Source organism: Acomys russatus, chromosome X (assembly GCF_903995435.1).
Source record: "Acomys russatus chromosome X, mAcoRus1.1, whole genome shotgun sequence".
Lineage (NCBI taxonomy): Eukaryota > Metazoa > Chordata > Mammalia > Rodentia > Muridae > Acomys > Acomys russatus.
Window position 1 is genome coordinate 1,164,090 of NC_067169.1, and position 25,572 is coordinate 1,189,661.

Genomic DNA, 25,572 nt, shown 5'->3' on the forward strand with positions numbered 1-25,572 from the left:
CAACAGGAAAAAGATATGCTGTGTGTGGGAGGATTAACAACATCAGCAGACCTGTGTTAAAATGAGTTAGAAAATACAAGAAAAATTGTCACTTCCCATGCAAATGGAGAAAACATTTTATTCCTGCATACTTTGCCTAAATTAATCAAAGTTAGAATTTCCTAACTGCAGTACTGTTGATATTCTTGGCCTACATTTCTGCTCTGCTCTGCTGTCCTCTGTATTGTTGGATGGGTAGCTGCATCCCTACTAGAAGATACTAGTACTCCTGTCCCACAAGTCAGTTTTGACAAATAGAATGTCTCTCTAGACAGTGCCAAATATCCCCAGGCTGAGAATTACTGTTCCAAATGCGGCATACATTACCCTGAGGGTTAAACTGCTACCAAGTGTGTCTCCATTGGGTTCCATTTTAGCACTGCCACCAATAGTTACCCTTTATCCAGGCTTAGAACTACCGGTATTGACCAAATCGCTGCTAGCCAGTCAGCAGACAGGATCCTCATACAGAAATAGACACCTGGCTTTAGACCTTGGTGCTGCTGTCTCAGAAAAGAGAAGACAATATATCCCTGGAACCTTCCAGCTCTTCTTTGAGCCTAAGAGTTCTACCAATGGAAATAGAGAACTGAAGGCATTCAGGAAAAGAAGGGCAGAAGAAAGCCAGCAACTCAAAGCAACATTTCAAGAGTAGGGTATGGAAGCATATGCCTATAATGACTGCATTGAGGAAGGAAAAGCAGGAACCTCTGGAGTTCAAAGTAATCTTTACCTACATCACAAGTCCAAGGCTCAATGGGCTACACAAGACCCTGTCTTCAAATAACAACAACAAAACCAAACCCAACCCCCAAAAGAAATACGTCAAGAAATGTCGATCACATTTTCCTCTTGCATAATACCACCTGTTATTAAAAGCAGGTAGCTATATTTGTTTGTCACTCAGGCCATGGGTTCCCTAGTAGCTGCCTCTGTTCTTGGGCCAGATCATTCAGATTTACAGAACTGTGATCAACTTCTAGTGTAGCTTTGCAGTATTCTATCAGTAAAGCACATCATCCTTTGTGCCTCCAGAAGGAAGAGATGCAAGATACTCTTCAAACGAGTTCAATTTGGAAGAGAAATCCTCAGTTTCCTTCATAGTTCCACACCTCATACCCTTCACAATATTCCAGTAATTTCTTAGAAGACCCATCTGCATTTCCCTGGTTCCTTAATATAGTCCAGCTACTGCTACTGCACTGAGGAGTGGTAGTGAAAAGAGAAAGATGTGACAAAAGCATAAAGGAAATGCCAGAAGAGTTGAGAACAAGGGCAATGAAGGTAGTCAGCCTCTGTTTGGATCACGTCTTTGCCACACTCTGTGAATTTGAGGTTACTTAATTACTCTCTGCCTCAAATTTCTTCACTTAAAATTAAAATAGGAACAATAAGAGCAAAGCTAAAACATAGGGTTAAGATAATGTACTGAATCAAGATTTATAAAGGCTTGGAGTATTGCCTAGAACACACAGACACAGACACACACAGACACACACACACACACACACACACACACACACTTCTTTTCATTTGTTACTTGGGGAGGCATAGGCAGGTGGATCTCTGTGGATTTGAAGCTAGCCTGGTCTACAAAGGGAGTTCAGGACAGACATATATATTTCTTAGTTTCATGTTTTAAACAGTTCCATACAATAGGATCTCTTGCCAGAGTGCTCATTCGAGCTCTAATATGACAAAATTATCTTTAAAACATCCACAATAGTCCATCACCAGGTCACATTCCTATTTAGATAAAGCAGCTTCTTCACCACACCTCTGATGTAAGTAGGCATATTCTGTATGAGAAATTCCATGTGACAAAGAAAAGTCAGGCATATGCTAGCCTTACCTAAGCACATTTCATACCTGGATATCACGGTAGGACAGGAGTAAATTAATGATGATGTCTGATGTCAGAACCTCAATGTTATCAATGCGGAATTTGATCCGAGTCAACTCTTTTGCCAGTTCATCACCCTGGTATTTCTCTCTGGCTTTTCGGATGTCATTCAGCAAGGTTTCTTTGTAATAAACACTGGAGAAAGAAACAAAAGCCTCTGATCATATACAGGGATCTAGGACTCTCTTGAGTGCTCAAACAAACATGGTTCTCAATAACACACAGGGACCTTGGCCATTCCTATACCAGTAAACATAAGATAATGTCTATCTTTTTTGCATACTGCAGCAATAAACTAGTAGGTGGTAATAAAATTCAGCTTATTACAACCTTAAAAATATCTTCAAAGCTGAAGTTTCAGACAGTCTGTAGAATTTTCAATGCAACCCGATAATGACAAACATCAAACAGAGAGAGAGAGAGAGAGAGAGAGAGAGAGAGAGAGAGAGAGAGAGAGAGAGAGAGAGAAGAGAGAGACACAGAGAGGCATGAGCAAGTTTATGCGATTATTTAATTTCCCTCACTATCAACAGATTATCAAAGGCCAAACAAAATTCCAAAAGACATGAAACCTAGGTAAATTCATCTGAGAAACATTCTCATGTACTAAGTGTTCCAAGTTAGTAGTCATGAAGCTGTTCCCAGGTGAAGAAGAAGGGACCGTAGTGGTGTGTCTCTGAGTAACCCAACAAAGGGTACACAGTGCCCATGCCAGAAAAATAATAGACAACTGTACCTTTCACCCTTAGCTTTCCTTGTTATATTTTTCTGCAAAATGTTTTTTTAATATAAAATCAAAAGGGTATGCAAAAACACTTAAAGACATGATTCCTCTGTCAGATTCAATCTATACACCTCTTCATTAGACCTAAAAATATGCTATTAGGAGAGGTTTCTCCCTAAATGTCACTAAAATTTTTACTTTGAAATAAAACAAGAGATACCAAGGTGTCAAAGAAAGCCTTATTTGTTTTTTGTTGCTGCCATCTGGGTTTTAAGACTTCTTTCCCACTAAAGTTTGCCTCCCAAGGAAAGGCAACAGGACAGAGAAGGTGAGAGGCATGAAGCCTCCACAGTTCCGGGTGCCATGAGGTCCTTGACATTTATTACAAGTCAGTTTTGCCAGTCCTTCAGTTTTTCATTTGTTTTGGAAGAACAAATCTTTCTTATGACACAACTAACTGGAATAAATCCTTTAAATTGGCTGTAGGCAAAATAACAGGGATCCTCTAGTTAAGAATCACTTCCTACCTTTAACTTTTCAACTAACTACACTGAAGGAGTTTATTGAGCACTACACTGAAGGAGTTTATTGAGCACTAAGGTTGAAGGAGAGGAAGTGACTTCTCCAAGGCTATTCAGTGAGCAATCACCTAAGCCAGGATTCATACTCAAACTCGTCCACCTCTGAGTGGACACCATACCCCATGACGTAAATCTACAGGACATCCTGAGGTCAGGTTGGCTGAAGCTTGACTCAACGCATGCTTATAACAAGAACGTAAGGTCAGCATGACCTTGCTCTAGCATTTTGAGAACCTGAATAACTGAGAGTATAAAGTTATGTTCAGAAATCATCTGAAAGCACAGAATCTTAAGTTGAAAATTGTCATTAAAAAAAAAGTCATGGATTTAAGCTTTCTGTTTTCTAAATAGGAAAAGAGACATAAAGAAAAAGAGCTACACAGCGAAGTCACATAGGGGGACACGCCTAATCCCAGGCCCAATTCTGATCATGGGAACTTCACTCCTCTTTTCTTCTGGATTCATCTAAGGAACTCAGCTTAGTGATGCACTAAGAGAGTAATGATGGGTCCAGGATGATTAAGCGGATAGCCAATGACCCCTATTCTTTGGGCATCCCAGTCACTTCAAAGTAAACCTTATACCACCTTCCTGAAAGTGGAGGAAAATTTCTACAAGACTCCCAGGATTTTCAGTAGTTGACAGAAATTACCATGAGGTCACACGGATATCCTTAAGGAGGCTAGTGAACTTGTCCACCAGGGGCATACACAGTGGGCCCAGGATGGTGTCCCAGTTGGGCTGCATATACTCTGAGGCTCTCTTTTGGGCATCACTCTCGCAGCAAAAGTAATCAGCACATGGTGTCACAGTATAGGGGATGAAATAATAATTTCCACTAGATGCCTGTAAAAAAATAAACAAGAGGCGTTTCAGAAAGCAAGTAGTACAGAAACACAGCTATAACCCTGAACAGAACAACCTGGTAGGACAGAGAAGGAGAAGATATACAATATGGACATCAATTTGTGTGATTTCATTACAAATCTATTAGGCTCAAAACAGAAAACCACTCAATTTCAAAATCACTACCATCTGTTTATGTCTCTGAATTTCACTGGCAAAAATGTTAAAGATTTTTAAGCTTTAGAAACTATACAAGTTTATTACCTGTCTTCCAAACCATAAAGAACTTGGACACCTTGATAACCAAGATTATAAAGTGGGTAGTGACGCCAGGCATGGTGGTATAGTGCATACCTTTAATAAAATCACTTGGGAGGCAGAAGCAGGCAGGTCTTTGTGAGTTTGAGGCCAGCCTGGTCTACAAAGCCAAGTCCAGGACAGCCAGAGCTATTACACAGAAGAATCTTGTCTTGAAAAACCAAAATAAATAAATATAGATAGATAGATAGGCATGCAGACACATTGGTTTTTAGTGTAAATTAAAAATCCACATTGATAAGTTAATACAGGTACTATTAATTTTTGTGAATAATGATTATTTCTGAAGATTTTAAGAAAATATCGAAGTACTTCACAACATTAAGCAATACTTATGGAAAGTGGTATCTTTTGTTCTATAGAATAATTATAGTTGATTAAATCATGATCCTTTGAAAAGCATAAGCATTACCTTTAAAGCATTAACAGAATACTCAATTTTTAGCATACTGAAGGCTAAAAATATATTCTTTATATGATATTCTTATAGTCAATTACCTTTACAGCTACAAATATATAAATATATATATGTGTGTATGTACAAATAAATTTTTCATATATATATGTATGTCGTCATACACACACACACACACACACACACACACACACACACACGGATGGAGACCAAGGGCCTGACTCTGGAAAATTCTCCTTTTAAAATAACTGGAGGTTGTGCCTGAAAAAGTTTACTTCTTGTTGAATTGTTGGCCAAAGGGCCCCCATGGACCACCCCAGGAGATTGCCAAGGATATTGATTGCTCTCCATAACCTGATAGTAAGGCCATATTGCTAAAGACAACACTTACTTATGTCATCAAACATCGATAATTCAAGCTGGTACCCAACTAAACATTTACTGACTAGAATTTATGCTCCTGGAAGTTACTCTGCATGGAACTAGAGGAGAAAAGTAAGCATCAATGTCACCCAGCTATAAACTCTACATCCTATAACAGTGACTTGCCTGTAATATATACTGGTGCAATGGTGGCATAAATGTTGCGGGAATAACCAACAACTTTTTTTGATTGGATTTAAGTCCCACTCCATGAGATAGAACCCATACCTGACATTACTCAAGTGGCCAACAACCTGAGACTAGATTGGTCATGGGTCTAGGGAAAAGCCTACTACTAAAGAAACAGCAATAAAATGACTCCTAATGACACACTGCTATGCCAATAGATCAATGTCTCATTCAACCCTCATCAGAGAAGATTCTTTTGCAGTCGATGGAGAACCCAGTTCTAACTGGGTGTCTTTATCAAACCCCTCCCCATCAAGGCGCAGGGATCCAGAAGAGAATACAGGAAGATTGTAAGAGCCAGAGGTAGTTGATGACGCCAAGAAAACTGACTTCCTGACACAACAGAACTGATAAACATATAAACTCACAGAGACTATGACAGCAAACATAGGACCTGCATAGGTTCAAGACAGACAGGGTCCCAGAGCACTGAGAGAGTTTTGAACACAATGTCACACCCTAACCAAGAAGCTATTTGCAATTGATATCTGCTGACAAAGACGAAATAAATTTCCTTTAATATAGTATCACTGGGTATATCAACCACACTCCATGGCAGGCTGAATGCCTAGGAGTAATTGGCCAGCACAAAATGAACTCCATGTAGCCAGGCATGGTGATGCACGCCTTTAATCCCAGCACTCGGGAGGCAGAGGCAGGCAGATCACTGTGAGTTCGAGGCCAGCCTGTTCTACAAAGTGAATCCAGGACAGCCAAGGTTACACAGAGAAACCCTGTCTCTAAAAACAAAACAAAGCAAAACAAAAGAGGTATCCAGGAAGTTGGGCATAGTGAAGAAATAACATCAGAAAATACTTTGTGGGGTTGGGGAGAGGGTTCATTCAGTACAGTGCCTGCTGCACAATCATGAGGACCTGAATTGGGATCCACAACACCCAAACAGAAGTCAGACCTAGGGCTTGTTTATAATCCTACTGCTGAGAGTCATGAACAGGCAGATTCCTAAAGCTTGCTGGACAGCCATGCTAGGTAAACAGATGATCTCCAGGTTAAATGAGAAACTGTATGAAAAAAATGAGGAGAGCACTTGAGGAAAATAGCTGACATCAACATCTGGTTATCATCTGCATGAACATGCGCATGAACTCACATAAACACAGGCATACATCACACAAAATGGGTAAAATTTCAATTATACTGTGTGGCCAAATGGGACATCAAATGAGGAATAAGAGTCCATTTAAATAAAAAAAGAAATGTATTATAGAGAAAATTGCCATGATCTAAGATAAAGCAGAAAACAGAAAAATTCACAACTTACAATCTGATTTATGTAAGTACAGGTAGCATTCTAGTTTCTATTTTAATTTAAAAAATAATTAATTGTCCTGAAATTCCCTTTTGGCACCTTGTTGGGCCCTACCATGTCGTATTTTGAATCTTAAATTAAACCATTAAAAATAATTACCAACACTGTCTCACTAAAACACATTTTAAACTAAGAGAGCTTTATCTTGGGGATCAGATGATCAGTAATTTTAGTTCTGCAGAACTTTGAGTGTCTGTTGCAATACTATACTCAGATATAGGCGTATGGAAGTTGACACATACCATCCACAAATACAGGAGGATGGAAGGGGCCATGTGCCAGTATAATTTTACGTATAGACACAAATTCAAATTTCATATGTGTATATCATGAATTAATTTTCCTATTTCCAAATTTTTAAAAATGTTTAAAAAACCCATCCTTGGATCTGGAGAGATGGCTCAGTGGTTAAGAGTACTGACTGTTCTTGAAGAGGACCCTAGGTTCAGTTCCTAGCATCCACATGGCAATTCATAATCACCTGTAACCCCAATTCCAGGGGATCCAACACTCTCTTCTGGCTTCTTTGGGCACCAGATATGCCACATACATGTGTACCAATACTCCTACACATGAAACAAAAATACTTTTAAAAATACTTTTAAAAATTCAGAGGCCATACAAAAAACTAACAGATCTAGCTTGTCTCATACTAAGTCTTCAGATGTTGCATTAACCATGAAAATATGGTTCTCTGAGAATAAGTACCCTGCTGTGAAATAGAAGCTGGAAACTGGCATTAAAGCTCTCAAAACATAAGTGCCAATATTATAAATAGAAGGTGCAAAAGTTCATGTACATGGATAATGACTGCATAAAGGTGGCTCATCACTTCACTATCACCAAGAACTGTCTGGACCTAAGGAAGGAAGGATTCTTCCCTCTAATACTTTGAAGTTCTCAGAGATTAAACTGCTAAGCAAACTGAGGTTCTGGCAGGTCAGAGACAATTATTCCCCATCCATGCCAGGAAATCCATGTTGCTAAAGAAAATTAAACTTAATGTTATTTACATATTCAAAGTTGAAGTGCTTTTTTTTTTTAACCGAAACTGATGGTTTTGGTAAAGGCCTTCCAATTTCAAATTGAAGGAGGAAAATGCCAAATGCATTGGTGACATACAGAAGGTAAAATGTGTTTAAAGAAGTATAACTTATTTTAAGGTTATCTGTGTCAAACTAGAGATGCCCCAAGTACCTTAGAGCCTATATCCAGAAAATTTATCATAATTGGTTAAATTCATGTTTAAAAACCATCTAAAGTTTCTGTAGAAGGTCCTGAGGACATATAATAAATGTAAAACCACTGTTCAAGAAACTTCACTAAATAATGATGAGAAAAGTAAAATTCTAGAGCATCTGAGCCATAATTTGTTCAGCCTCAAGTAACAGAAATGTTACTCTTAGTGTAGCCAAGAAGATGAGATTCTTCCCAGCTCTGAGTCTAGGATGATCCCCTGGTGTTACAAGTGTTAGGATTCTGCCCCAGTCTGCCTAGCAACCTATAATATCATTGCCTACCTGCTACTAGGAGTCTATAAAAGGGCAAACCCACCTACCTTTCTCTCTTATTCTCTTGCTCTCCTACCTCTCTCTCTCTCTTCCTCTGTCTCTGTCTCTCTCTGGGGTGCCCCCTTCCTTCTCTCCCCATGCTTATATAATAAACTTTTCCGTATCAGATTGGTTGCCTGGCATCCTATTTTTTAATCATTACAGTAGGTGCTCTATTCTTATTAAGAGTGATCAAAAGGATCAAGGCTTCCCTTTTCCTTCCAGTACTTTTGTTACAGGGCAGAACCTCTATCCTAGGCACCACCACCACGCCCTATGTTCTGATTGCTTTTGTCCCTGCTCATTCAGAAAGTGAAGATTCCATCCTAGGACAACCCAGGGGTGCCACCTCTACCCCTTGCATCACTCATAGAACAAAGTATCAATCAGCTCAAGAAAAGTTACTGTCTCCATGGTGTGCTCCAGACCATCAGTTTAATGTAGTGCCTGAGGAAGATGTGGCTGTAAGCACAGCTTTGCAGCTCTCAATAGGGAATGGACTTTATGTGTAATGCAACGGAGGGAATTTTCAAGTCTATGGGCAATATTAAAAGTAAGACTGGTGGCCAACAGCTAAGAGCAGCCTGGCAACTCTATGACAGCAGAAAATGAAAGGTAGATCATTTGTAAGCTTTTGAGAGAGCAAGCTACAGAAAGAGAAACAGCCTTTAAGAACTGGACTTGTGGTTGAGGGAAGAGGAAGATGGCAGGGGCGAGATATTTTCAGGAGACATACTTCCAGATTGATAGTTGACATTTTATAACAGAAGGAAATTTGGGGCCTAGATTGTTTCAGATACTCAAGAATTTTCAAACAGTAAGGACAAAGACAATCAAGTTTTACATTGCCCTCCAGCAATAAAGGTGCTGTGCCCAGAAGATAGAAAAGCAACTATTGTGAGAGCTGCCCATGACTTCTGCCAGTTAGTAGGCCAGCAGCAGGGGAGATAGGTAGGTTTAGATGTAGATCTACTACAAGGTTTACTTAGTTCACATGGTTTCTCTGAATCTGATTTGCTCCCCTGGCAAATTAGATTGACTGAGTTCATCTCTTTGCCTTTGCATCTAAACATCAGTTATGAGGATGTTTTCCCTGTCCTTCATCAGGGTATAGCTTGTGAACAGCATCTGGCAAAGTAGTAGTCCCTGATTGTATAATTTGATTTCAAGCTTTTAGAGAAAAGGACCCAAGTGATTCTGATATTTACAATACCTATAAAACCCTGTATATAGCCAGTTCAGATTCATTTGGGTGGGAGCAGCATTTTGAGACAGGGTTTCTCTGTGTAGCCTTAGCTGTCCTGGGCTCACTTTGTAGACCAGGCTGGCGTCAAACTCAGAGATTCACCTGCCTCCGCTTCCTTGAGTGCTGGGATTACAGGTGTGCGCCACCATGCCCAGCTACAAATTCTTCATAGTTTATCAACAAACACACACAAAAATGACTTGCTGGAGAGTAAAGGTGTGTGTGTGCAGGCATAAGTGTATGGAAATTACTTTATAAACAGGGATGCACTGAAGAACGGAGTACACAGACCTACAGTTCAAGCAGGTAGTGGCAGTGTGTAGAAGCTAAGATTTCAGATGTCAATAAAGGCGTCAGCTCTTGCTACTTCTCTGTTTTTATCAGGAATAGAGGGAATAAATAGACCTGTTTTAGTTTGTGGTAGGTGGACATAGTTTTTTGTTCAGTCTTTCTAAGTGACCAAAACTTCAATTTTTATGTCTTTTTTGGAGGGGAGGGCTTTTTGAGACAGGGTTTCTCCATGTAGCCGTGGCTTTCCTGGACTCGCTTTGTAGACCAGGCTGGCCTCGAACTCACAATGATCCCCTTGTCTCTGCCTCCCGAGTGCTGGGATTAAAGGCATGAGCCACCATGCCCGGCTCAAAACTTCAATTTTTAAAAATAATGTGTTGGCTTATTAAGTGCATGTATTCTCAGTTTGGGAGAAAAGTCAAGAGACTCTGGATCATCCACACGTTGACAGTTTGCTCACCTTCAGAGCCTTCACATTCTCAGATTTCTGCCCATTTCATTTCTTCATTAGAGTAAACAGTGTGAATTGAGAATAATAGTATGGTGTCTGCTCTGGGTTATAACGATCATTTGAAAAAGAAATCTTATAACACTGAAAACAGATTATAACAATTTTAAATATTAAGTTAGGCAGTCAAAATGCAAAGTGATTAAATGATCATATTAAAGATGTCCTTAAAAATGTCCTTAGAAGACAGTTTTGATTTCCTTATTTGTGGGATGATTAGTATGTTGCATAGTACCCAAAGCATTTAAATATTTTCCTCAGAGGAGGAGTAGATGGGAGGAAGGAGAATGGAAGTGGAGAGGGGGAGGGACTGAGATAAGAGGGAGGGAAAACTGCAGTCAGGATATAACATAAATAGTATTTTTAAAAATTTCTTTTAGCTTTGTATTCAAAATAAGTATCTGAGAGATCCAAGATGGCGGCGAGCAGTGTGGACCGCGTTTGGAGGCTCCAGTGAATAATTCAGGGAATTGCACAGATTTCTGAGCCAGGAACATCGAGGTCCGAACATCACGGCAGCGGGAGTGCTCCATGGTTCGGAGGGACCAGGGTGCGGAGGACCTGCGTGCCCCTGCACAAGGGAGGAGCGTGGTTTTTCTCTGATCAGAGCGGCAGCGGCAGAGGCAGCAGCACCTGCGGCACCAGCAGCGGCGGCTGAGGTTTGCAGCTCATAGCCTTCCGGTGGAGGCGATTGGTGTGGTGGCTGGTGGGAATTGCTGCGGGAGAGGGGACTCGGGGCAGGATTTGGGTCGCGTGGAGCCTTCGGACCCAGACTGGACTCGGCGGACAGTTCGGCCCCAGAGTCCCAGGTACTGGCCCGGCCCAGCAAGCAATTCTGCCTGAGGCACTAACTCAGCGTGGCCACAGCTCCCCTGCTGTGGCGCAGGCTTAGTTGAGCTCGCAGCTCCACACTAGGCACCACCTCAGCTCAGCGGCAGCTCCCCTGCGGTGACACAGTCTGGGCGGAGCACTTGGTTTCACCACAGGTGCTAACTCAGAGCAGCTGCAGTTCTCCTGCTGTGGCGCAGGCTTGGTGACGTGCTCAGTTGCATCCTAGGCACCACCTCAGCTCAGCGGCAGCTCCCCTGCGATGACACAGTCTGGGCGGAGCACTTGTTCCACCACTGGCGCTAACTCAGAGCAGCCGCAGTTCTCCTGCTGTGGCGCAGGCTGGACAGAGCTCTCGGTTCCACCAGCTCTAAGACTCTGGTTGGACACAGTGTGCAGTTTGAATCCAGAATTCCTGGCTGAGATTGGTGGTCAGTTCGGGCCCTGAGTCAATAACTGACCACAGCACGCACTTTGGGCCAAAAGGCCCTAGCAGAGCTTGGTGCGTAGTCCCAGCCCAAAAATTCTGGCTGGACCCTGTGTGCATTATGGGCCCAAAATCCCTAGCTGAGCTTGGCAGACGGTTCAGGCCCTGAGAATCTAGCTGAGTTCTGCCCATGGTTCGGTCCCAGTGCTCCTCGCTGGACTTGGCAGGGAACACAGAAGGCTGTGGATACCTTGGCCTGACCCAACGCTCATTCAGAGACCCAGAACAATTGCAGGATCCACAGCAAAGGGGGACTGAGGATCACTGGCTGTGAGAGACCAGAACAACAGGGCTAACCTCCTAACATCCACACCAGTGAAGCTTTGAGCTCCCAGCCTAGGGAAATCGTGAGAAAACAAGTGAATCTATCGTCAGACACCCTCCATTCAACTCTGGAAGCTACCCAACAAAAACAAAGACGGCAAGATGTCTAAAGGACAACGAAAAAGCATACGCAAAAAACCCCAAAACAACATGGCGTCTCCAGTTTCCAGCTATCCCAAAGAAAACAACCCAGAGAACTCAAATACAACGGAAATAAAAGAAAATGACCTCAAATCCTTAGTAATGAGGATGATAATGGAGGAAACAAATAAAATTCGTAATCAAATGCAGAAAGACGCAGACAAACAGGTGAGAGACATAAAAGAAGCACATAGAGTGGAACTGGAAAAATTGCAGGAAAATGCAAACAACCACATGAAAGAAATAAATAAAACGGTTCAAGCTCTGAAGACCTATAAAGAGGCAATGGAAGAAACTCAGGAATATACAAAAAATCAGATGAAAGAAATCAAATAATCAGTTCAAGATCTGAAAATGAAAATGGATTCATTGATAAACACACAGACAGAAGAAAAACGAGAACGTGAGACCTCAGAGAAGAAGGCGAGCAACACAGAGGTGAGCTTTTCTAACAGAATCCAAGAGATGGAAGAATGAATCTCAGGGCTACAAGATACAATCACAGATATTGAATCAACCATTAAAGAAAATTCCAAATCTGGAAAACTCCTGACACAAAACATCCAAGAAATTAAGGACACCATGAAAAGAAGAAATCTGAGGATAATAGGCATTGAAGAAAGAGAAGACATCAGACTCCAGGGCCCAGAAACTATTCTCAACAAAATCATAGAAGAAAATTTCCCCAATCTACAGAAAGAGATGCCTATAAACATACAAGAGGCCTACAGAACACCAAATAGAATTGACCAGAAAAGAAAAACTGCCCACCACATAATAATCAAAACACAAAACATGCAGAACAAAGAAAAAATATTAAAAGCTGCAAGGGAAAAGGGCCAAATAACATTTAATGGTAAACCTATCAGAATTACACCCGACTTCTCAGCAGAGACCATAAAAGCCAGAAGGGCCTGGACAGAGATCCTGCAAACCCTAAGAGAACACAGATGCCAGGCCGGACTACTTTACCCAGCAAAATTATCAATAACCATTGATGGAGAAAACAAAATATTCCATGACAAAAACAAATTCAAACAGTACCTATCCACAAACCCAGCTTTACAGAAGGTACTAGAAGGAAAACTCCACCCCAAAGGGTCAAGCTACAACCAAAACTACCCAGGAAATAGATAACTATCCCATGGCAAAAACACAACTACACAAACGCTCGACTGGAAACAACATCAAAATTAAGACTCTTAACAGTCACTGGTCATTAATATCTCTCAACATCAATGGCCTCAATTCTCCAATAAAAAGACACAGACTAACTGAATGGGTACATAAACAAGATCCAACATTCTTCTGCATCCAAGAAACACATCTCACCCATAATGAAAGGCGTTACCTCAGGGTAAAAGGTTGGAAAAAAATATTCCAAGCAAATGGTCACAAGAAGCAAGCAGGTGTAGCCATTTTAGTATCGAACAAAATAGACTTTCAACCAAAATTAATCAAAAGGGATGAGGAAGGACACTTCATACTCATCAAAGGTAAAGTCAACCAAGATGACATCACAATTCTGAACATCTATGCTCCCAATACAAGGGCACCCACATTTGTAAAAGATCTCCTAAAAAAGCTTAAACCACACATCGATCCCCACACAATAATAGTGGGAGACTTCAACACCCCACTCTCACTGAAGGATAAGTCATTGAAACAGAAACTAAGCCGAGAAATAACATCATTAACCAATGCCATGGGTCAAATGGATCTAACAGATATCTATAGAACCTTTCACCCAAACAAGAAAGAATACACCTTCTTCTCTGCACCCCATGGAACCTTCTCCAAAATTGGTCACATCGTAGGTCACAAAGCAAGCCTCAATAGATACAAGAGGATTGAAATAATACCTTGTATCCTATCAGATCACCATGCTCTTAGGCTGCAATTCAACAACAACAGAAATAGCAAAAAGCCTACACGTACGTGGAAACTAAACAACTCTCTGCTAAATGACACCTGGGTCAGGGAAGAAATAAAGAAAGAAATCAAGGAGTTTCTGAAATTCCATGATAATGAAGAAACAACATACCCAAATTTGTGGGATACATTGAAAGCAGTGCTAAGAGGAAAATTCATAGCACTAAGTGCCTTTAAAAAGAAATTGGAAACATCGCACATAAGCATCTTAACAACACAACTGGAAGCCCTAGAAAAAAAAGAAGCAGAAACACCCAAGAGGAGTAGATGCCTGGAAATAATCAAACTCAGGGCTGAAATTAACAAATTAGAAACTAAGAAAACAGTCCAAAGAATCAACAAAACCAAAAGCTGGTTCTTTGAGAAAAATCAGCAAGATAGACAGACCATTAGCCAAACTAACTAAAAGGCAGAGAGACAGTATTGAAATCAACAAAATCAGAAATGAAAAGGGAGACATAACAACAGACACTGAAGAAATTCAAAGAATCATAAGATCCTACTTTGAAGGCATATACGCCACAAAATTTGAAAATCTAAGGGAAATGGACGATTTTCTTGAACAATTTCACTTGCCAAAGTTGAATGAAGAACAGATAAACAAGCTAAATAGTCCCATTTCCCCTACAGAAATAGTAGCAATCATCGATGGTCTCCCAACCAAAAAAAGCCCAGGGCCAGATGGTTTCAGTGCAGAATTCTACCAGACCTTCAAGGGCGAGCTAATACCGATACTCTTCAAGCTACTCCAAAAGATAGAAATGGATGGAAAATTACCAAATTCATTCTATGAGGCCATAGTCTCATTGATACCTAAACCTCACAAAGACTCAACAAAGAAAGAGAATTTCAGACCAATTTCTCTTATGAACATAGATGCAAAATTACTAAATAAAATACTTGCAAAACGAATACAGGAGCACATCAAAGATATCATTCATCATGACCAAGTAGGCTTCATTCCAGGCATGCAGGGATGGTTTAATATATGGAAATCCATCAATGTAATCCACCATATAAACAAACTGAAAATAAAAAACCACATGATCATCTCCTTGGATGCAGAGAAAGCATTTGATAAAATTCAACACCCATTCATGTTTAAAGTTTTAGAGAGATCGGGGATACAAGGCACTTTCCTCAACATAATAAAGGCTATATAGAGCAAGCCAATAGCCAAAATCAAAGTAAATGGTGAGATACTCAAGGAAATTCCTCTCAAATCAGGAACAAGGCAAGGCTGCCCACTCTCTCCATATCTCTTCAATATAGTACTCGAAGTTCTAGCCAGAGCAATAAGACAACAAATGAGATCAAGGGTATCCAAATGGGAAAGGAGGAAGTCAAATTATCCCTCTTTGCAGATGATATGATAGTGTACATAAGTGACCCTCAAAACTCCACCAGAGAACTCCTAAAGCTGATAAACACCTTCAGCAAATTGGCTGGATACAAAATTAACTCAAAAAAGTCTGTAGCCTTCCTATACACAAATGACAAGCTTGCAGAGGAAGAAATTAGGAAAACCACACCCTTCACATTAGCCACAAGCAATATAAAATATCTAGGAGTTACCCTAACTAAGCAAGTGAAGGACTTGTATGAAAAAAATTTCAAAACTCTGAAGAAAGAGATTGAAGATGACCTGAGAAGATGGCGTGATCTTCCTTGCTCATGGATCGGGAGAATTAACATAGTAAAAATGGCCATCCTACCAAAAGCAATCTACAGATTCAATGCAATCCCTATCAAAATAACTACACAATTTTTTAAAGACATTGAAAGTTCAATTCTGAACTTCATATGGAAAAACAAAAAACCCAGAATAGCTAAAACAATCTTGTACAATAAAAGGTGCTCCGGAGGAGTCTCCATACCTGATCTCAAACTGTACTATAAAGCAATAGTAATTAAAACAGCATGGTACTGGCACAGCAACAGGCTGGTTGATCAGTGGAATCGAATCGAAGACCCAGATATGAATCCACACACATATGGTCACTTGACTTTTGACAATGAAGCCAAATCCATTCAATGGAAAAAGGATAGCATCTTCAACAAATGGTGCTGATCTAACTGGAGGTCTATGTGTAAAAAAATGAAACTGAACCCATATTTGTCACCTTGCACAAAACTCAAATCCAAGTGGATTAAAGACCTCAACATAAAACCAGAGACACTAAGCCACTTAGAAGAAAAAGTGGGAAAGAGCCTGGAACATATTGGCACAGGAGACAACTTCCTGAACAGAACACCAACGGCCCAGGCCTTAATGTCAACCATTAATAAATGGGACCTCATGAGGCTGAGAAGCTTCTGTAAGGCAGGAGACATTGTCAAGAGAACAAAGCGACAGCCTACAGACTGGGAAAAAATCTTCACCAACCCTACATCTGACAAAGGTCTAATATCCAAAATATATAAAGAACTCAAGAAATTAAACACCACCAAACCAAATAACCCAATTGAGAAATGGGGCTTGGAACTAAACAGAGAATTCTCAACAGAGGAGTATCAAATGGCTGAGAAACACTTAAAGAAATGCTCAACCTCCTTAGTCATCAGGGAAATGCAAATCAAAACAACTCTGAGATTCCATCTTACACCCATCAGAATGGCTAAGATCAAAAATTCAAGCGACACCACATGCTGGCGAGGATGTGGGGAGAGAGGAACATTCCTTCATTGCTGGTGGGAATGCAAACTAGTACAGCCACTTTGGAAATCTATCTGGTGCTATCTCAGAAAAATGGGAATAGGGCTTCCTCAAGACCCAGCTATTCCACTCCTTGGAATATACCCAGAAGATGCTCCAGCACACAACAAGAAAATTTGCTCAACCATGTTCATAGCAGCCTTATTCATAATAGCCAGAACATGGAAACAGCCTAAGTGTCCCTCAGTAGAAGAGTGGATAAAGAAACTGTGGTACATATACACTATGGAATACTACTCAGCTATTAAAAACAAGGAATTCCCGAAATTTGTGGATAAATGGATTGAGCTAGAAATGATCATAATGAGTGAGTTAACCCAGAAGCAGAAAGAATCAAATGGTATATACTCACTTATATCTGCATACTAGCCCAAGGGGCATGTCCCACGAAAGCCTTCACTTACCAGGAAACTGGGACAGAGGGGAAGGCATCCTATTGGGACTCTAAATGAGAGACGCATGGGAGAACAGCAAAATAAAAGGATCCAGAGGGTCCTAGAAATCTACAAGTAGAACAATATGATAGGCAGATTTGGGCCCAGGGGTCCCGCTCAAACTAAGGCACCAGCCAAGGACAATACAGGAGGTAAACTTTAAACCCCTTCCCAGATCTAGCCAATGGTCAGAATATTCTCCACAGTTGAGTGGAGAGTGTGATACGACTTTCTCACATACTCTGGTGCCTCACATTTGACCATGTCCCCTGGAGTGGGAGACCTGGTGGCACTCAGAGGAAGGACAGCAGGTAGCCAAGAAGAGACTTGATACCCTATGAGAATATATAGGGGGACGTAATCCCCCTCAGGAACAGTCATAGGGGAGGGGAATAATGGGAAAATGGGGGGGGGGGAGGAATGGGAGGATACAAGGGATGGGATAAACATTGAGATGTAACAAGAATAAATAAAAAAAAACAAAAACAAAATAAGTATCTGAGAGATGTTACCAAGACATCTCTTTCCCTCTAAAGTAACCTGCTCCTTCTTTGAATAAAACCTGGGATTTTATTTTTCCAGTAAATCTCAATGATAACCTTGTAAAATGATTAAGTAGGATGGAGGCTTGTATTAACCAAGTCTCTAAGCATAACTTAACTTGATATTCTATGTTCTCTTGTATTATAGAGAATAGCACTGGTTCTGACAAAACTGGATTCTTTTTAGTTTGTTTTCTTTTTGAGACAGGCTTTCCCTGTGTAACAGCCCTAGCTGTCCTGGACTCACTTTGTAGACCAGGCTGGCCTTGAACTTACAGAGGTCCACCTGCCTCTGCCTCCTGAGTGCTGGGATTAAAGGCGTGCACCACCATACCTGGCTAAGAACTGAATTCTCTCCCTCCTCCCTCTCTCTTTGGATTTTAAAGACAGGGTTTCTCTTTGTAGCCCTGGCTGTCCTAGAATTCTCTTTATAGACTAGGCTGGGATTAAAGGTGTGTGCCACCATGCCCAGCAGAACTAAATTTTTTTTTCTGAGACAGGATTTCTCTGTGTAACAGCTCTGGCTGTCCTGGAACTAGCTCTGTAGTCCAGGATGGCCTTGAACTCACAAAGTTTGAACTCTGTCTACCAAGTGCTGAAATTAAAGACATGCGCCGCCACCACCCAGCCTCAGAACTGATTTATTGATAAAGATTTTTTCCCACACTGTTAATATTTGAGTGGAGGCCATTCTTTATATTTGACAGTAGGAAACTTTTATTAACAATTGTACATGGGTAATGTACATTTAGAATAGAGCAATTTTTAATACTAGGCCCAATAAATCTAAAAAATAGCAAAGAAAATGGGTTTGGAAAGTATGGTCTGGAATTGCTTGTCAGACTCTGAAGAATATGTGTTTCAACTTTAGATTACAAACCCATTTGTGATTTTAAAAATATATTTGAAATAAAATGATTAAAATTCCAAAGAACTGGACTTGAAAACCACTAATATTTTTTTAAAAGGCCTAAATTTTAGACTATGCAACAAGTTTGCCTCAAGAACTCATCAAAAAAGCAAGCAAGAACCAGTGAGATGACTTCCACAAAGTCCTCATATTTCCACAATGAACCATGCCACACACTTGGTCCCCACACACCATTCATTCACATTTGTGTACACACACACACACACACACACACACACACACACACACACACACACACACTTTTTACAGAAGCAAGCAAGTGGGAACTGGGGACTGTTGGGCTGACTGGGCTTCCTCTTTTCCTCCTTAACATCTTAATGAAGCTGCAGTGGTCATCGTCACTCTCTGAGCTTTGTCATGCTGCACAAGGACAACAAGGAAAAAGATGCCAGAAAGTCAGCTAAAAAAGACAAAGACCCAGTAAATAAGTCTGGTGGCAAGGCCAAAGAGTTGTCCAAAGGCAAAGTTCGGGACAAGCTCAGCAATCTAGTGCTGTTTAACAAAGCCATTTAAGACATATTCTTTAAGGAAGTTCCAACCTATAAGTTTATGTCTCCAGCTGTGGTCTCTGAGAGACTGAAGATTCACAGTTCCTTGGCCAGGGTAGCCCTTCAGGAGCTACTTACTAAAGGACTTATCAAGCTCATTTCAAAACACAGAGCCCAATTAATTTACACCAGAAACACAAAGAATGGAGATGCCCCAGCTGCTGGTGAAGGTACATAAACAGGTTCAAGCAGCTGTACATTTGGGAAAATAAAACTTTATTAAATCAAATACAAAGCAAGCAAGTAACTCCCCCGCAACAGATCCTACAGTAAAGGCCTTAAGGAAGATCAAAGAAGAGAGGACTGAAAGATTGTAAGAGGAATATCAGGCAGTCTGCTGTGAAACAGTCTCTCCTAGGAATGGATGTATTAAAAAGACTGGACTAATAGCAATATCAACAGATATGTTAATGTGGAAAGGGGAAACTTTCCTGGGGTCCCACACCTAGATAAAGAACTAAAGGCAATTGTTGACAACTGGGAAAAGGAGAATTAGCCTCTCCCAGAATGAGCTCCCTTATTGGCTGTCTAAAGTGTCAGCCTTGAAATCATACACATACAAACAACAAAAAGACTCAGCGGGTTGTATTCATATATATTTGTATGCGCGCGCGCCCACATACACATACACGTGCACACACACACACGTAACAAATATAATCAAAGTTTTAAAAAGCTATTAATTTGGGGGCATTGGAGCAGTTTGAAGGATGGTTTGCTGGAAAAAGGGAAGAGATATAATACTGTATCAATTAAAAACAAAAAATATTCTAGACCTATTAGCCAATAATGAAGACTGACAACTGGATGTAACACCCACACAGCAAGATTCATCAAAAATATGACAGGGACAGCAAAGTGTAAGATGGTTCAAGAGCTCATCTTCAAGTCATTCATGGGGAGATTAAAATAAATGCCCTTGCCCAAAGCTGTGCAGTAGCCAGATTAAGAGTGGCACAATAAAGAGACATAGACGGCACTGTAGTTCAACCAAGTCACAAAACTAACATGCAAGTTACAAAAACAGCAGGCCCAGGGGTGGGAGGGAAATCAATAAGCACTGTTGCAATAATTAACTTAAAATGTCCTTTCCCCCCCAGCAAAACACAGAAAACACGTGAAGAACTAGGACAGGGTAAATCATAATGCAAGGAAAACAGCAAGTGTATTATCTGCTTTTGAAAGACAGAAACATTGGATTTAGAAGACAATGACTTTTAAACAGCCATTATGCATATGTTGAAAGAAGTAAGAGAAGTCATGTTTTAAATATGAAAAAAGAGGGACTACTGGGGATGGAAGGGTAGAAAGTAGGAAACAGAGACAGAAAATACCATAATGAAACATTTTCTGGGTTAATTAAAAATAAATGAGTAGGGCCAGCTAGATGGAGCAGTGGGCAAAGCTGCTTCCTCAAAACACTTACAACCTGAGTTCACTCCTGGGACCCATAGGGTGAAAAGAGAGAACCAATTCTTACAAGTTGTCCTCTGACTTCCCTACAGGTGCTAGGACATGCAGACCCGCACACAGACAAAACAAACAAATAAATAAATGAAAAATGTTTAAAAGCATAAACCATATTTAAGCAAAACCAAAAAGGCATAATAATAAAGTCTCAAATATAGAGTATCTATAAACAGAAATTATTTTAGAACAATAAAAAGAACCAAATTCTGAAGTTGGAAAATTAAATCACCAAACTGAAAACTTCACTGGAGGTCAGGGTTAGCAGACCTCAACATAGATTGATCTCTATTAATGCAATCTAGGTAGCAGAGTTAAAGGGACAAAGAACTAGGTACAGAGTGTTAATTAAATGTGAAACAACAATAAATGCACCTATATATACAAAATATAATACAAGTCCCTGAAGGATAAACAGAAAAATGTTCAAAGGAATAATTGTTGAAAAATTCCTTAATTTGATGAGTAGCATTAAATCTATATAACTAAGAAACTCAGTGAATTTGAAGCAAGCTGAAGACAGAGGTTCAAACTCAGGTACAGTATACTTAGAATCTTGAAAGATCAAGCTGGAGGGATGGCTGAGCGAGTAAGAGCATTTGCTACTCAAATATGAGAAGCTGAGTTCAGATCCCAGCACGTACATAAAAAGCACACCTGCAAGCCCAGTACTATTAGGGGCAAAGACAAGAAGATCACTGGCTGCTAGCCTAGCTCCAAGCTCAGTAAGAAACCCTGTTTCAAAAATAAAAAAAAGGCAGGGAGTGATAAGGCAGGATACCTCACATCCACTTCTAGCCTCCACATGCATTTACACCTGCACACATATTTGCACATATATACACAGATCCTTACCAAAAATAAAAATAAATAAGGCAGGGAGTGATAAGACAGGATACCTCACATCCCCTTCTAGCCTCCACATGCATTTACACCTGCACACATATTTGCACATATATACATAGATCCTTACAGATGGAGATAAAATCTTGAAAGCAAAAAATAAAATATTGAAAGCAACAAGGAAAAAATGTCATGGATAAAGGAATTCCAATAAGACAGTATCTGACTTCTTATGAGAAACAATGAAGGCACTGGGATGACATTCAACGTGCTTGGGTGGTGGTAGGGGTTGGGGAGGCTACTAAGTGAATTTATACGTATTGGTATACACCTGTAATCCTAGAACTTAAGAGGCAGGAGGATTGCATATTCAAGGCTAGCCTGGGATATCTAAAAAGTTCAAGGCTAGGTTGAGTTCCTTAGCTCGACCAAGTCTCAAAGAACCGAGGACTAAGGACTAAGGAAATTGCTCAGTGGTAGACTGTTTCCTCTAGTATATACAAGGCCCTGGGCTCGACCTTTAAACACTGTAAAAATAAAATACTGTATGATTGTTAATTTTTTTGCGTACCTTATTTAAAACTGCAATGCAAAAATACAATGTATTTGACATCAATAATAGAAAACCATACAGGTGGGAATAAAGTTATACTGGAATAAAGATGATACCAAATGATACCTGAATCCAGAGACAAATGAAAAGAAGCAGAAATGCCAAAAAGAAAGGTCAGTACAATACTTCCTCCCCAACACACACACACACACACACACACACACACACACACACACACACACACACACACACGTACATTTTCTTTTATCAGTCTCATTTGAAAGCATAATTAAGCCAGGTATGGTGGTTCACTTCTATGATCCCAGCACCCAGGAGGCTAAAGCAGGAAAATTGCTGTGAATTTTGGGCCACATAGCAAATTTCAGGTTAGCCGGAGCAATGGCAAAACAAAAAGACATCATCAAAACAAAAATGTTTATAAATATCTCAATTAAATAATACCAGGCCTCAGTAACATGGAGGCAGATTAAAGGCACAAGAACAGATTCTATTTACATAGACTTCTGAAACAAACATTTCTGCTGAAGTCTTGTCTGCCTTATTCCTTTAGCAAACCTATCTTCCCAAATAACACAGGAGTAAACTTTGCCCTAGTCCTGCTGAAATCCTAATAAGGTGTGAAAACAGCATTTTGACAAGCAGGATGTGTGCTGTGATGGGTTCTTGCTCAAGAAGGCACAGCCAATAGCAACAGGGACTGATGAAGGCTTCCCTGCAGCTAGGAGAGGAGCTGAGCTGGGAACAAACATTTAGCCACTGGTAGAGAAAAATGAGGAGAAAGAGAAAAAATGCATGAACTCTGAAATCAGCTCAGTGACTTTAATAAGCAGGACTGGAGAGACAGCAGGAATCTTAACACTTGGGAAGGTAAAAATACTTCCTTTGAGAAAAATCTTTCAGAAACCATCCCAAAGGTAAAGAAATTTGTCAGAAAGAAACTAGAACTAATGGTTACATGTTTAAAAGTAATTCATAAACTCCAAAGAAAGCAGTCTTTTGAGTACAATACTTTTCTTCTTACAAAGAGGAAGAGTGGGCCCTACACATGGTCAAAGGATGAAACATATCCAGACTTTTGTGGCTAGTCAGTCAAGAAATTTAAAAAAAAATGATTAGCATTAATGATGTTCAACAGTGAACTAGATCAGCTATTTTGAACTGTTACAGTTGTAAATGGTAAAAAAAAAAAACAAAAAGAAAACAAAAAACAAAAAACAAAAAAAAAAAACCCTCAAGAATCCAGCTCATTAAAATAAATTGAACAAAGACATCTTAGTTTACTCCATGGAATGGCATCACAACCAGTATCCTAGCCACATTGGTATGTAAACCTTATTCTAGATTATCTGGATATTTCTAATAGGATGATTATGGTAGAGTGAGAGAGGTTAGGAGGCTGAGGAAAAACCACTGGTCTCTGATTGTGAGGACTTAGGTAGAGAGATCTGTGCCCTCAAAATTTTATTTCCTAGCCTAGCAAGTGGAATTTTCCAACTCTTTCCATTTGTAATATCAAACTGTGAACAGACTATCTTATGATATCACTAGGTTAAATAACAGATGTTTTTCATAAACATGCATTACAAAAGTTTACACAGGCTTAAGTGCATATCTAATATACCATTATCTTACTGTGCTTCTTTCAGTTTGATTTGAAAAATTTAAAGTATCACTTTAAGAAAAACATATTTGCATAAGACATCTTTGTACTGTGTTCTTTCCCTAAAGATAGCTTCATGGCAGCAAAATTACTAGAAAAAAACTTAAGGTTTTTCATTTGTTTGTTTGTTTGTTTGTTTTTGTGTGTAGGTGTGTAACCAAGGTGCCAATAAAAATTTATCTTTGCATCAGCAGAGAAGGATGTTAGAATTTCATCACCCTCTCAGCTGAAGCAGGCCATGTTTTGTTTTTCATTTTTGTGAAGTTAGGTGAATGAAAAACACATTGATACTGAAAAAAAGGCAGTTTTGTTGCAACTCAGATACAGAAATTTGAAAAATTCAAAGGGCCAAGGATTACCAGCTTCACTCAGTATAGATGGTTGCCCTTGAAAAGTGTACTTACCTATTTGAAACTTAGTTTGCTCTTCTCTAAAATGGGGACAGTAATAGTGTCAACTTCAACAGGTATGTGGTAGCTTAAATATGGACATTTCCTGACATGTTTTTTACATAGTGGCCATCAAACAAGCATTAGATAAGCATAATTGCTCTAAGCCAGACTAGGAATTTTGAATAAGGGGCTCCATTAACTCTTGAAGTTCTTCAAACATGAATGAGACAAATTTCATTCTTGTTATCATGTGCTGTCAACTGAAATGCAACACTTACATCATTAGGAATGTAGGTAAAATTGCCTTAATAGTATTAGCAAAACCATAGGTTTTGTCACTGATAGAAATAATGGACTTTTACCTGTCATAGTATCTATAAGACACTCCAAAATAACATTTATGCCCATCATTACTACAAAATTATGACTGTTTAAGACATTCTATTTAATCTTATTTAAAATATTAGTAAAATATGATGGAGGTTACTACATATACCTTTTAAAATTAACATGACTATAATTCAATATAATTGGTTTTTTAATAAACCTTTGTGTCTAAGCATATTAAAACATATTCTCAAAATCTAAAGGCTACAGACTCCTGCAGTCTGAAATGGGAGGCCATATTATTCCCTGTGGGCTAAGAACTACCATTCACAACTATCTACAAACATATTACACAGGATGTCTTAACTATTGCCCTGGGATTCATAGATCAAGCTTTCTATGATTGTAGGGTACAGCTCCTTTGGAAACAGCTGTCTGGATTCTTCAGGACAGCCCCAATAGCAGACCATGTTGGGGCTTCCACTCAGTTATCCCTCTCCCCATTTTTTAGTTTCATTTCTGCTGCTGTGATAAAATACCCTGGGACAAAATCAACTTTAAGGGAGAAAGAGTTTGTTTAGATTACAATTCCAGGTTACAGTCCTCCATTGTAGGGAAGTCAAGGCAGGAACTTAAAGCATCCACAGTCAAGAGTAGAGAGGAATTTATGTGTACATGCTTTGTCATGCTTAGCTCCCTTATAACTCAGGGACCTAGCCATGAAATGTGAGTACTAGCTGCCTTCACGCTAGACTGTCCTATCTCAATCAGCCAAACTAAGAAAAATCTCTTAGCTAACCCAAGCCAGAGAATTATTTACTGTAACTTTCCCCTGGTTTATTTTAGGCTGTGTCAAATTCAAAAATAAATAAATAAATGTGTGTGTGTGTATAGTGTGTCTGTGTGTGTGTGTGTGTGTGTGTGTGTGTGTGTGTGTGTGTGTGTCACATGCCATAGCATGTGTGGCAGTCAGGAGACAACATGCTAGAGTTGGTTCTCTCCTGCTACTGTGGGTTCTAGGGATTGAACTTGACAGCAAGTTCCTTTACCTGCTGAGCTACCT

General features: G+C 39.8%; 1 protein-coding gene across 1 annotated transcript in view; it reads right to left on the reverse strand.

The window, feature by feature from the left end:
- Positions 1-25,572, reverse strand: part of Map3k15 (mitogen-activated protein kinase kinase kinase 15) — a 152,111-nt gene that overhangs the window by 100,284 nt on the left and 26,255 nt on the right. The window contains exons 5-6 of the mRNA XM_051140967.1: positions 3,900-4,093; positions 1,909-2,077 (exon numbers count right to left, since the gene is read on the reverse strand). Of these exons, the coding sequence (XP_050996924.1) occupies positions 1,909-2,077; positions 3,900-4,093 (363 nt within the window). The remainder of the gene's footprint in view (positions 1-1,908; positions 2,078-3,899; positions 4,094-25,572) is intronic.